At 36.7% G+C, this 12660-nt stretch overlaps 1 protein-coding gene across 2 annotated transcripts in view; it reads right to left on the reverse strand.

The window, feature by feature from the left end:
- The window catches only part of SVEP1 (sushi, von Willebrand factor type A, EGF and pentraxin domain containing 1), a 219641-nt gene that overhangs the window by 84488 nt on the left and 122493 nt on the right, over positions 1 to 12660 (reverse strand). For both annotated transcript variants that reach the window (XM_032240324.1, XM_032240325.1), the window contains exons 19-24: positions 11584 to 11745; positions 11108 to 11199; positions 9887 to 9983; positions 8182 to 8295; positions 3155 to 3268; positions 1902 to 2103 (exon numbers count right to left, since the gene is read on the reverse strand). In XM_032240324.1, coding sequence (XP_032096215.1) covers positions 1902 to 2103; positions 3155 to 3268; positions 8182 to 8295; positions 9887 to 9983; positions 11108 to 11199; positions 11584 to 11745 — 781 coding nt within the window. The remainder of the gene's footprint in view (positions 1 to 1901; positions 2104 to 3154; positions 3269 to 8181; positions 8296 to 9886; positions 9984 to 11107; positions 11200 to 11583; positions 11746 to 12660) is intronic.

Raw genomic sequence — 12660 nt, forward strand, 5'->3', positions numbered from 1 at the left:
GTGTGTGTGTGTGTGTGTGTGTGTGTGTGTGTGTGTGTGTGTGTGTTTTGGAGGGAATACAGCCCTACCTTTAGAACTTATTTCTTTAAAACAAAAGATGTGAATCAAATATTGCGAAATACTGAGGTTTGATAATCACAGTGATCAGTACATGACTTTTATTATTCTTTGTAATTTTCTGTATGACTGAAATATTTTGTAATTTAAAAGGACTGGTTCCAATAAATGCTAATGTTATTGTTACTAGCATGTTTATATGAAGACCTCTTAGATATTGGCCTATTAATGACTAATATGAATAACTGGTGTTTGGGGAATTTAAACAAAAGTCTCAGTTGGAATTGGGGGATCTTTACTGGGTGTCTGCATTGGATGGTAAATCTATTTTGACTACGATTTCACTCACCTTTATCCTCCTGTGTTTGGCGTCATTACAACACTATCATATCCTCATCTATGAAATAGATTCACTTTGTCAACAACACACGTGCTTCCTTCTGAATTGGGACCATGTACTTTCATTTCTCTTCTAGTTAGGACTTAGACAACTGGTATTCATCAATCTTTTTTTTTGTTGTTGTTGTTGTTTGGTTGTTTTTGAGACGGAGTCTTGCTCTGTCTCCCAGCTGGAGTGCAGTGACATGATCTCAGCTCACTGCAACCTCCTCTGCCAGGGTTCAAGAATTCCCCTGCCTCAGCCTCCCAAGTAGCTGAGGTTACAGGCAGCACGCCTGGCTAATTTTTTGTATTTTAGTAGAGACGAGGTTTCACCATGTTGGCCGGGATGGTCTTGATCTTCTGACCTCATGATCTGCCGGCCGTGGCCTCCCAAAGTGCTGGGATTACAGGCGTGAGCCACCACGCCCAGCCTAGTTAGGTACTATATGCCAGAAAATGTCAAACACTCAAGAGAAAACGATGCTACATGATAAGACCTCATTTACCGATGGAAGGCAAAAGTCTCATTGGCAGAACTGCCTTCTTATTTCTTCTGGACAGTGCCTTGGCTGTTTGTGCGAGGATGGTAATGGAAGAGGCTGAACTAGAAGGAAGGAGATGGGACAATGTTGCAACTGGGCCAGGCCTCTTTTTCTCTTTTTTGGTTTTACTTTGCAAACTTATAAAACCAACAGCATCTTGAGGCCAATACAGTTTTCTAAAATTTTGCAAGCAAGCAAAATCTGGAGTGTGTACTGCAGATGTGCTGTCTTCTGTACTTCCCTGCAAAGAGCAGGGGATGGAATGGGATAGTTTTGATAATGACAACAGGAGAGGGTTGTTTTTCAAACTGTATTCTACTGGCACCAAAGAGCTGCTCAGGGAGTCACAGTCTTTCTACCCCTCAAACACTACTATTTTCAGCCACAAAGGCTTAGCTTTTCTTATTTTAACTTTTTACATTCATGTTAGATTTCCTCTGAACCAAAGGCTACTAAGCTAAAAAAGAGTTTGAATATTATGGACGAAGAATATAGATGAGCACTGTCACAGTATGATTGCAGATTCCATTTTGATCTTATCTAGTATAAAAACTTTAGCTAAAGCATAAAACACTTTAAAATATGAGTTTTGTCTAGTGCTACTGTATTTGCTTCTGAGTAATTATATTTCATCTTTTATGACTTCCCAAGTATAGAACATTAGTTCCCAAACATGGCTGTGCATCAGAATCATTGAGAAACCTAAGTCATAACAGGTTGCCTATTTTAAAATGGTAGGCTTTACTCCAGGCTTAGTGAAGCAGAAATGGTGGTGGGAGATTCAGCTGTAGCCTATCCCAGGGCCAGCATTTGAGAATGGCTGACTCAAGACTCAAAGCAATACTCCATAAAGGCTGCAAAAATCACTGAATAGTTTAAAAAATAAAAACAGTGAAAAAAAAATCAGACTTAGCCTTTTACCTAAAGCTATTGACACCGTCTTTACAGGTAGCTCCATTTTTGCATGGCTGACTGAGACACTCATCCACATTCTTTCCACATCGAGTACCCAAAAATCCAGGTGGGCATTTGCACAAGAATCCCCCAACCTGGTCTTCACAGATTGCATTATTTAAGCATGGGTTTGGCAGGCATTCATTGACTTCTGCTTCACAATGCAGACCTGAGGATGGAGAAGGAAGAGAAACAGCCCAAATGATTAACTCCCTGGGAACACTGTGATTGAAGTGCTGACTTCCTGGAGGATGCTGCTTCTAGAGGATTGGAATGGAGGCTGTGGAGCCAATGGCTCATTAAACTGGTCTGAGATCCATTCTATAACGGGCTCTGCCTTTTGTAAGTCATTGTTTTGGAAACTCTGAGTTTTCAACAACCTGCATTTTTTGTTTTTGTTTTGAGTCAGAGTCTCGCTCTGTCACCCAGGCTGGCGTGCAGTGGTGTGATCTTGGCTCACTGCAACCTTTACCTCCTGGGTTCAAGCTATTCTCCTGCCTCAGCCTCCCAAGTAGCTGGGACTACAGGTACCCACCACCATGTCTGGATAATTTTTGTATGTTTTAGTAGAGACAGATGTTGGCCAGGATGGTAACTCCTGGGCTCAAGTGATCTGCCTGCCTCTATTACAGGTATGAATCACTGCACCCAGTTGATAATCCGCTTTTTAAAAATCTTACCTTTTTTTTTTTTTCCAAATTAAGTTTGGTAATAGATATCTAACTGAGATGATGTTAAGAAATAAAGCTGTAAATTCTTGCCTGTTTCTTTGATCTTGCCTTTTTCTTTTATTGGCCATTTTCTTTCTTGGATTTGCTCTTTAACAATCAAGCATACACTTTTAACCATATGATGGTGCATCTGTTTGCGATATATTACATAATTTGTCTCTAGTTTCTTCTTGAAAGTTCGTCTTGACACACACACACACACACACACACACACACACCCCACATACGCAAATTACATCTTGCTGAACCATTCAAGAGTAAATTGTAGACCTGCATGCCCTTTCACCCCACTCTAAGGAAATACCTTAGAGTATATTTCCTAAAAAAATGAGGACTTTCTCTTAAATAATCATAATACAGTCATAAAATCCAAAAATTTACATTAATATATATCATGTTAGGAAATGTACAAATGTGTGCTTCTTTGCAAGATTTTTTTTTTCCTTTAAAAGATTTTAAGACAACATGGGAAGACTGGAAACATCTTACCAACATATCCTTTTGCACATCTACAACGATAGCCTGCCACACCATCAACACAGGTTCCTTTATTTAAACATGGACTGGGGCTACACTCATTTATATTTTCTTCACACCGTTGACCTGCAAAGAATCATTAATCTTTGAGCTGGAGAAAACTTGTAAGGACTTTAAGACCAACAGTTTCCAAGCAAGTGGTTCAGGTGTTGGAATAGGGAAATTGGAAATCATGGGTAAGAGGTCTGTGAAAAATTTAACTCTTTGCCAAACATGTTGAAATAAAACATTTCTTCTATTCTGTGAACTGAAAAATTTTTCTAGCAAGAAACCTAACATGTTCAGCATGCGATACAAAATGATAACCACGAATGTCTGACCATATTTTTTAGTTAAAAAATGTGTGATTTTGTTTCAAATTTTTTCTCCTTAATTGTTTGCTAGTTGTTCTCTTTTTTGAGTTTGTTTCTCTTAGACTTAATTAGTAACAGTTACAATGTTGCAGTTACAAAGGTGGCAAAAATTATGGGAGAAAAAACACAGACAAATTTCTGTGCAGCTATCCCAGGTTTTGTGTGAACATAATTTGAAAACAACTGATGTAATTCATATCCTTTATTTTAGATACCTCGAAACAGATCAAAGAGGCCTGTTACATTACCAAGGACAGCACAGAAATGAGCCTAGAACCATAAATCTTCACATTTAAGAATATATACACAAAGACTCGTTTATTTGAAGAGTTTAGGATGCTTAAATTTATAACTCATGGAACTATGTAACACACATGTAATAATTTAAGCACCTTGATATTAAAATATGCTAAAAGGAAATTTCACAATAAAAATTGCTTTTTGAGAATAGTAAATCTGGCCAGGTGCGGTGGCTCACGCCTGTAATCCTAGCACTTTGGGAGGCCGAGGCAGGTGGATCACCTGAGGTCAGGAGTTCAATACCAGCCTGGCCATCATGGTGAAACCCCATCTTTAAAAAAATAAATAAATAAATAAAAAAGAAATAAATATAAGAGAATAGTAAATCTAACATAAAATCTATACTTTCATACAGACCGTAATGAACACTTTTTTTTCCACAGTAAATCCACACAATAAATTTAATGTCTAATAAATAACATACATAATACATTTCACGTCTACTGTGTGTGTGTGTGTGTGTGTGTGTGTGTGTGTGTGTGTGTGTGTATTTCTTTTTTTGAGATGGAGTTTCACTCTTGTGCTTAGGCTGGAGTGAAATGGTGCTATCTTGACTCACCACAAACTCTGGGTTCAAGTGATTCTCCTGCCTCAGCCTCCTGAGTAGCTGAGATTACAGGCAGGCACCACCACACCCAGCTACCTTTTTGTATTTTTAGTAGAGGCAGGGTTTCTCCATGTTGGTAAGGCTGGTCTTGAACTCCCGACCCCAGGAGATCCGCCCACCTTGGCCTCCCACAGTGCTGGGATTACAGGCATGAGCCACTGCTCCCGTTATAAATATATATTTCTTTGATTTAGAAACTTGGTTCTGTTCTCGTAGTATGTGTTTGCCGTTCTGGTCACAAGTTACCGAGGTGTTGCTAACATAAGATTTGGAATTTTAAACAAAGAAATGTGGCTGGGCGCGGTGGCTCATGCCTGGCCTGTAATCCCAGCACTTTAGGAGGTCGAGGAGGGTGAATCACGAGATCAAGAGATGGAGACAATACTGGCTAACATGGTGACACCCTGTCTCTACTAAAAATACAAAAAATTAGCCAGGCGTGGTGACGTGCGCCTGTAGTCCCAGCTACTGGAAAGGCTGAGGCAGAAGAATGGTTGCAGTGAGCTGAGGTTGTACCATTGCACGCCAGTCTGGCGACAAAGCGAGACTCCCTCTCAATAAAAAAAAGAAAAAGAAAAAGAAATGTAGGATACAGGTGCATAATTTTAATACTGTATATGGAAATGCAACCATATGCATTTGGCAGAGAGGAAGGAACATGAGAAAGAAAATGAAAACCAGGCAAGCGATTTCGCTGTGGTTCTAGCTGTTGAATACACACCCTGGTTAGGGATGATGAGTCTGCAGGTCTATAGTTGGTCTCATAGCACATGGGCCTCTTAGAATGCAAGCTGAGAGCAATTTGTTTCAAGATATATGTGACATGATCCCTAAACACAAGCCACCCATTTTGGTGTTCATAAGACAAAAATGATTTCTTCTCTTGTTGAGGTAAAATAGGCATATTTCAAAACAGCATGCCTCTTCACTGTAGTTGATAGTACACTATCACTTTATCAAATGCAATAGCAACCCCACTCTACTTGATGGCTGATTTGAAGGATTTTCAAGGACAACTTTGACTATTTATAAGGTCTCCCTATATATAAACTTTCAAATTGCTCTTCCAGATGAAATGCAATTTTACTGTATAAACTCAATATACCTTTTTATAAGCCTGGATTACCATTATTGCATGGATTTGAAATAGACAATATATATTAGTTGTTCCAAGTGATTGCTACTGTAAATTATGTTAAACATTTTCATGTCTTTATGGAAATTGTTTTTAGATACATGATAAAGTTATTAGAATCTGGTTCCTTTGAAATGTTATAAGAATTTCACTAAACTTTTTAAAATATAGAAAATTATATACCCACATGTATTAAAATATATATTCCGATATGTTTTTAGTATAATAATGATTTCATGAGTTAGGTACAATGCTGGATGATTTTGATGATGTCAGTATGCTCTATAATAATATTATAGGGTTATTAATATTTATAAAATAGTAAATCCTAGTCTATTTTATTAGAATATATGATCAATATCATAATAATTATAATGTGGGTTAATAAGGGAATTGAGAATAAGATCACTATTTCTGAACTATTTTTTGAGAAGGTGCTAGAAGCTGTGACTCTTGACTTAAATAAGATATATACTTTGAGGAATATCCAAACTGCTTTCCACGGTGGCTGAACTAATTTACATTCCTACCAAAAGTGTGTAAGTGTTCCGTTTTTTTCTATAACTTTGTCAGCATTTGTTATTTTTTACTCTTTAATAATAGACATTGTAGCCGGGTGCAGTGGCTCATGCCTGTAATCCCAGCACTTTGGGAGGTTGAGGCAGGTGGATCACCTGAGATCAGGAGTTCGAGACCAATATGGTGAAACCCCATCTCTACTAAAAATACAAAAAAAATCAGTTGGGCATGGTGGCCTGCACCTGTAGTCTCATCTACTTAGGAGGCTGAGACAGGAAAATTGCTTGAACCTGGGAGGTAGAAGGTGTAGTGAGCTGAGAGCATGCCACTGCCCTCCAGCCTGGGTGACAGAGCAAGACTCCATCTCAAAAAAAAAAAAAAAAAAAAAAGCCATTCTGACTGCTGTGAGATGATATCTCATTGTCATTTTGATGGCTTTTCTCTGATGATCAGTGATGATGAGCTTTCTTTCATGTTTGTTGGTTGTTTCTGTGTCTGCTTTAGAGAAGTGTCTGTTCATGTCCTTTGCCCATTATTTAATGAGGTTATTTGTGTTTTGTTTGTTGATTTAAGTTCCTTTTAGAGTCTGGATATTAGGCCTTTGTTAGATGCATAGTTTGCAGATATTTTCTCCCATTCTGTAGGTTGTCTGTTTATTCCATTGATGCTTTCTTTTGCTGTGCAGCAGCTCTTCAGTTTAATTAGGTCCCACTTGTTAATTTTTGTTTTTGTTGCAATTGCTTTTGGGGACTCAGCCATAAATCCCTTGCCAAGGCCGATGTCAAGAAGGGCATTTCCTAGGTTTTCTTTCTAGGATTTTTATGGTTTGAAGTCTTACATTTAGATCTTTAATCCACCTCAAGTAATTTTTGTATATGGTGAAAGGCTGGGGTCCAGTTTCATTTTTCTGTATATGATTGGCCAGTTATTCCAGCAATCCCATTACTGGGTATACATTCAAAGAAAAATAATCGTTCTACCAAAAAGACACATGGACTTGTATGTTCATTGCTGCACTATCCACAATAGCAAAGACATGGAATCTACCTAGGTGTCCATCAATGGTGGATAAGATAAAGAGAATGTGGTACTTATACATCACGGAATACTATGCAGCCATAAAAACCTCCACAAAATCATGTCCTTTGCAGCAATCTGGATGCAGCTGCAGGCTGCAGCTGCAGGGTGACTTAAAGCAGGAACAGAAAGCCAAATACTGCATGCCCTCACTTAAAGTGGGACCTACAGTGAGTATACATGGAATAAAGATAGGAACAGTAGATGCCGAGTAATATTTGAGGGGAGAAGAAGGGAGGTATGGGCTGAAAAACTACCTGTTGGGTAGTATTCTCACTGCCTGGGTGACAAAATTATCTGTACTCCAAACCTCAGCATCATGCAATATATCCATGTAACAAACCTGCTCTTGTACTCTCTGAATTTTAAAGTTGAGATTATTTTTAAAAATTTAAGTCATAAAGACAAAGATTTTAAATGCTAAAAAATAACACTTAAATATGTATTTATTTAAGTTAAAAGGAGAGGCATAGTGGTGCGTAATAATTTCAAGGATACATGTGCCCAAAGTCCATAGTTAGTAATAATTATACACACACACATGAACATCCACAGAAATTAGCATATACACTTCATAAATTCAGTAAAATGCTAGTAAAAAGCTTGGGGAGGACCTAATACGTCTAGTAGGCTTTACATATTTTCTCTCATTTCCTCACCTCCATTTTTACGAATGAAGAAACAGGTTCAATGAAGTTAAATGGCTTATCCAAGGTCACACTAATCTAGCTGTCAAAGATGGGAACATGTCTCCCTGTTTTACAAAGCAATTGCATGTGGCCATACTGATATCTTGCTTTCCTTACATAACAGGATAAGGACAAGAACATTTTCCCAATGCATATAAGTAATATTTTAAAATGTGCTTCTTCAATATGTTTATAATAACTTATAAATGTATCTTTGACACATTCCAAATCTATCTCAGTGATAAAATCTTAATGATTCAAAGATTTATATTGTTAAAAACAAGAAACTTTCCCCTTACCTGTGTAACCTGCTGGGCACTCACAAATGAATTCCCCAACTAGGTCTTTACAAATTCCATTGTTGAGGCAAGGCAGTGGGCTGCACTCATCGATGTCTGTTTCACACTTTAAGCCTACAATGTAAACCAAATGCTGAGGGACAATCCAAGGAAGGGATTTACCAAAACAGAACCATGATCATTTAAAGGTAATTATCTCAATAATCAGAATTTTTCAGTGGCTAGTGGTAAAGAAAAGGGCAATATTCATTAAGTGCTAACATCTCTTAAGTATTTTATGAGGCTACTACTTCTTTCTAAACAAATTTAAGATATTCTTACAAAGATACATCAAAGATAGCAAAAGACCCCAAATTAAAAGTGTGATGGGGGCACTTGGAGGCACAAAATGGAGCCAGGAATTATGCTAATTTCAAAGTGAAAGCTACAATGTTATCTGTACTTGTTACCAAGGTCACCTGACTGAAGGGAGGAGGTGGGGCTAAAGCCTGCCAGATCGCAGCTCACATGCCAGGTGTCCCAGAGTGGGCTGCATCTTCCCATAGGGTGCACACAGGCTTCCTATGGACTAGCTATGCTGAAAACCCATATTCTTTCTCAGAGTCCTCATCACTAGCACCAGCGTTACCTGGGAATGTAATAAAAATATGAATTCTCAGGCTGTACTCCAGACCTACTGAATCAGAAATTCTGGGCCTGGGTTCCAGCAATATGTGTTTTAGCAAGTCTTCCAGATGATTCTGATGTACTGGACAGTGTCCTATCCTATGCCCTCTCTCAAGCACGACTGATTTGCAGAATTCCCAAACAAGATCCTTTATTTCTTATGGAATGTCAAGATAAATATTTTAATAAAAATTCACAAAGACAGACAGACAGACAGACACACACACACACACACACACACACACACACACACACGATGAGCCAGCTATAATAAATGGAATGCCAATATTCTAGATAGACCTTGGCTATACTTTGCTGTTTGACTTTCCTTTTGCTTATTTTGTGGTGAATTCCTTTACTGACATAGCATTTTCTCATTAAAAACTTTCAAGTTGGTTGCACAACATTGAAAAAAAAAGCTGTCTAGAAGAAAATGAATATGTTAAATTAATTGCAATTTTAAGGTATATAGTTCATTTCCCCTCAAAAATTATGTTTCTGAACTCAAGTGGAATGTGAACCAAACTGTAAAAAAAAAAAAAAAAAACCCTTAATTCTTACATAATTCCTACATAATAAAGTCCAAAGCCATATTGTTTTTCTAAGCACAGCTTCTAGAAAGATAGAAACAAAGCAATAAATCATAGCTATTCACAAGAACTTCTATCAGTGTGTAGCAAATGAGATAAACTAGCAGTTCATTTAAAGATGTTTATACTGGACAATCTGTTCTATGTTGAGTATTGTGCATATGATTTTTGACAGAATAAAACCTATTTCAATTTAATTTGTGGGTTAGGATAAAGACTCACAGGGAAGATGAGTCTTTATTCTTATCGAAAATGGGTAAAGAAAACTGTTGTTTGTGAAGTATGTATAATTTTTTCACCTATTGTTTATCTTGTTCAACAAATTTTGGTGCATTTACGTGGTCTATTGTATCTTACAGGATATATTTAATGGACTAAAATTTGATACTGCAAGTCATAATTATTTCATATAAAATATATTAAAATCTACATTCCTTGGTGTTATTTACCTGTATATCCAAGTGGGCAGAGACAAACATAACCAAGCCCAAGTTGTTGGCAGGTTCCACCATTGTGGCAAGGGTTTAAGAAGCATTCATGGAAAACCTACCAGTAGCATAAAAGAAATCAATCAGAGACAAGGCACTCTATTTATTTCAAAGCAGTCCTGATTAGAGAGTCAGAAGGTTTACAGCATTAGACAGCTGGTTCCTGTTTCCAGGTAAGTTCACAAGCTACCCGGTTGCTGCCTGAATAACACTGGTGCCTGTCATATAGGGGAGCAAATGATATATATGGTATTCTTGGTTGATGATCTAGTAAACCTAAGGAGCATTTCTAAATGCTGGCTGCATGCTAGAATACAATTGATATTTTAAAAATGTACTAAGGTCAGGGCCTCAACCCAGATCAGCTAAATCAGAATCTCTGGGAGTGAACTCTGTACATTACTGTGTTAAAAAGTTGGCCAGGATTCTTTTATGCCTCCATGTGATAGCCACTGCTTTAGAGGATCCTACAAATTCCTATGTCCACTAGGCTCAGTTGCAAATATAACTTATAAAGTCCTAACAAGTCATTATGTTTGGACTAGGCTGTAGGAAGTTGAAATCAGAAATGTAATCCCATTATCCATAAAACTACCAAAAAGCAAGGAATTCATGACATTGGGCAGAGTGTTAGAGTAATGACTGAATCTGTTAAAGTAATCAAGGTTTAACAACTAGTCTTTAAAAAAATATAAAGCATTTGGTGTAGCTATATTCTTAATTTATGTTTCTTAATTTTAAAAACTCCTACTTTTTCCCAGTAAATCTTTTTTCTTTTCTTTTTTTGCTGGCAAAGAAATTTAAATAATTTTCATGAAAGCTGGGTAACTCTTCCTGCCAATTAGAAAAGGCCTTTGCTTAAACCAAATTCCCTTACTCAAATGATGGGTTGTGCTTGCGGTAAGTGTTTATAGTGAATCAAAAGGCTCCCTATATCTACTCATTCTTATTGCCAGGCATTGCTGGGAATAACTCTCATTTTTAATACTTAGAACATCTAATGCTGCATTTTGAGAATGTTCTAAACAGGAGTCACTGTAAATGTAATTATTCATTTATAAAATACATACATTTTGATTATTTAAAGTTTCAATCCTGGTCCTTTTCCTATGTGTGACATGTAAAATGAAAAATTATTTTCCAAGCATTCCACAGAGAAAATTTTATACAAAATGAACTTGCCTGACTGCTGATTTCAGGCCTCTTTTTAATATGTCCAAAAGAGGCAGGGGCCACCACACTTTCCTCTGCTGCTGAGAAAGTTGAACTAAAACCTAATCAATTAATAGAAAAACATGTCAGTGTGGTAGATATGCCAGTAAGTGGACTATATCTGAGTACTATGGTCAAGAATCTGGTTGTCAGAGTGGGTAAAACCATATATAATTTGTTTCACTTATATTTTTAAAAAGAAAACAGACGGATGGCATACATCATTACATCCTAGACCCTTAAAAAGAAATTTGGAAGTTTTCAAGTTCAGTGCTTCCAAAATAAGACTCTGTTCCATGGTCATCAAAAATACCTCAGAAGGACAATTTAACAAGTCCAGACACCCAAATCCACTGAAAATAGTAATTATCAGAACTGAAGCTACAACAGACAGGGAAGAGTAAGTGTTCAACACGGGATTATGTAAGAACTGAAGTTCATCTTACTTGAGCATTCTGTGATGGATCTGGAACCAGCAAATGGGGTAGTTCCATAAAAGGGACAGGCCAGACAGAAGGCCTTCCCTGCATGAGGTTGGTAATAGTCACGAGGACATGGGTGACAGGGCATTAATCCAGAACGTGAGAATTTTCCTTCTGGACAAGGAACTGTAGAGGTAAAAACAAATCATTTGTGTATATAAAGCAACCCTATATTTGAAAGAAGTGATTTAATCTTTGCTTATAAGAAACCTACTGAATAACCTATATAGACCCTTCCACATATTTTATACCCATACCATCTTATCACCCAGATAAATGTTTTGTTGGGTTTCCTTCCTGTCTTTAGTAACACACATTAATTTAGTAAAGCTTAGAACTGACCATATAATAATTGTATTCTGATTTTTCCACCTCACACGATATCACAAGTGTTTCCCAAATAGTTCCCCCAGATCGTTAAATAGATTTTAATAAAAGAAAACTGTTACATCTCATTGACAGACCATGATTGATCTAACATTTTTTCTACTATTGAATATTTAGATTGTTTTCATTTGTTTGCTATTATAAATAATACTGATGTAAATGTTTCACATAAATCTTTGTATTTAGCTCTGATTATTTCCTTGGGATAATAGTCGAAATTGTGTAGTTGAATTAGAATAGTTGGATTTGAGTAGTTGAATAGTTAGGTCTAAATATTTGAAAAGATTAAAGCCATTGATATATAACACCAAATCATTAAAAAAAATAAGTAGTTCCAATTTATACTCACATCAGCAGTGAATGAAATCACTGTTTTTACTGCATGCTCTTCAGCGTTGGTATTAAATTATTTTTTTTCCAATTTGAGGGTGAAAATGGAATTACAGTTATTTTAATTTGAACTTTGATGATAAATGAAGTTACTTTCTTTTACTTATTAGAAATTTTATTTCTCCTGAATAGTCTATTTATAAAGGATCTTTTATATTTGTTTTATATATTAAGAATATGAATCCTTTGACATAATTATTTTTGCTTTGTGTTTTGCCTGTTAATTTTGTTTAACTGCTTTCATGAGCAAGTAATTATTACTCC

This window comes from Sapajus apella, unplaced genomic scaffold, assembly GCF_009761245.1.
Source record: "Sapajus apella isolate SASKATOON/1434 unplaced genomic scaffold, GSC_monkey_1.0 scaffold46, whole genome shotgun sequence".
NCBI classification, from domain to species: Eukaryota; Metazoa; Chordata; class Mammalia; order Primates; family Cebidae; genus Sapajus; species Sapajus apella.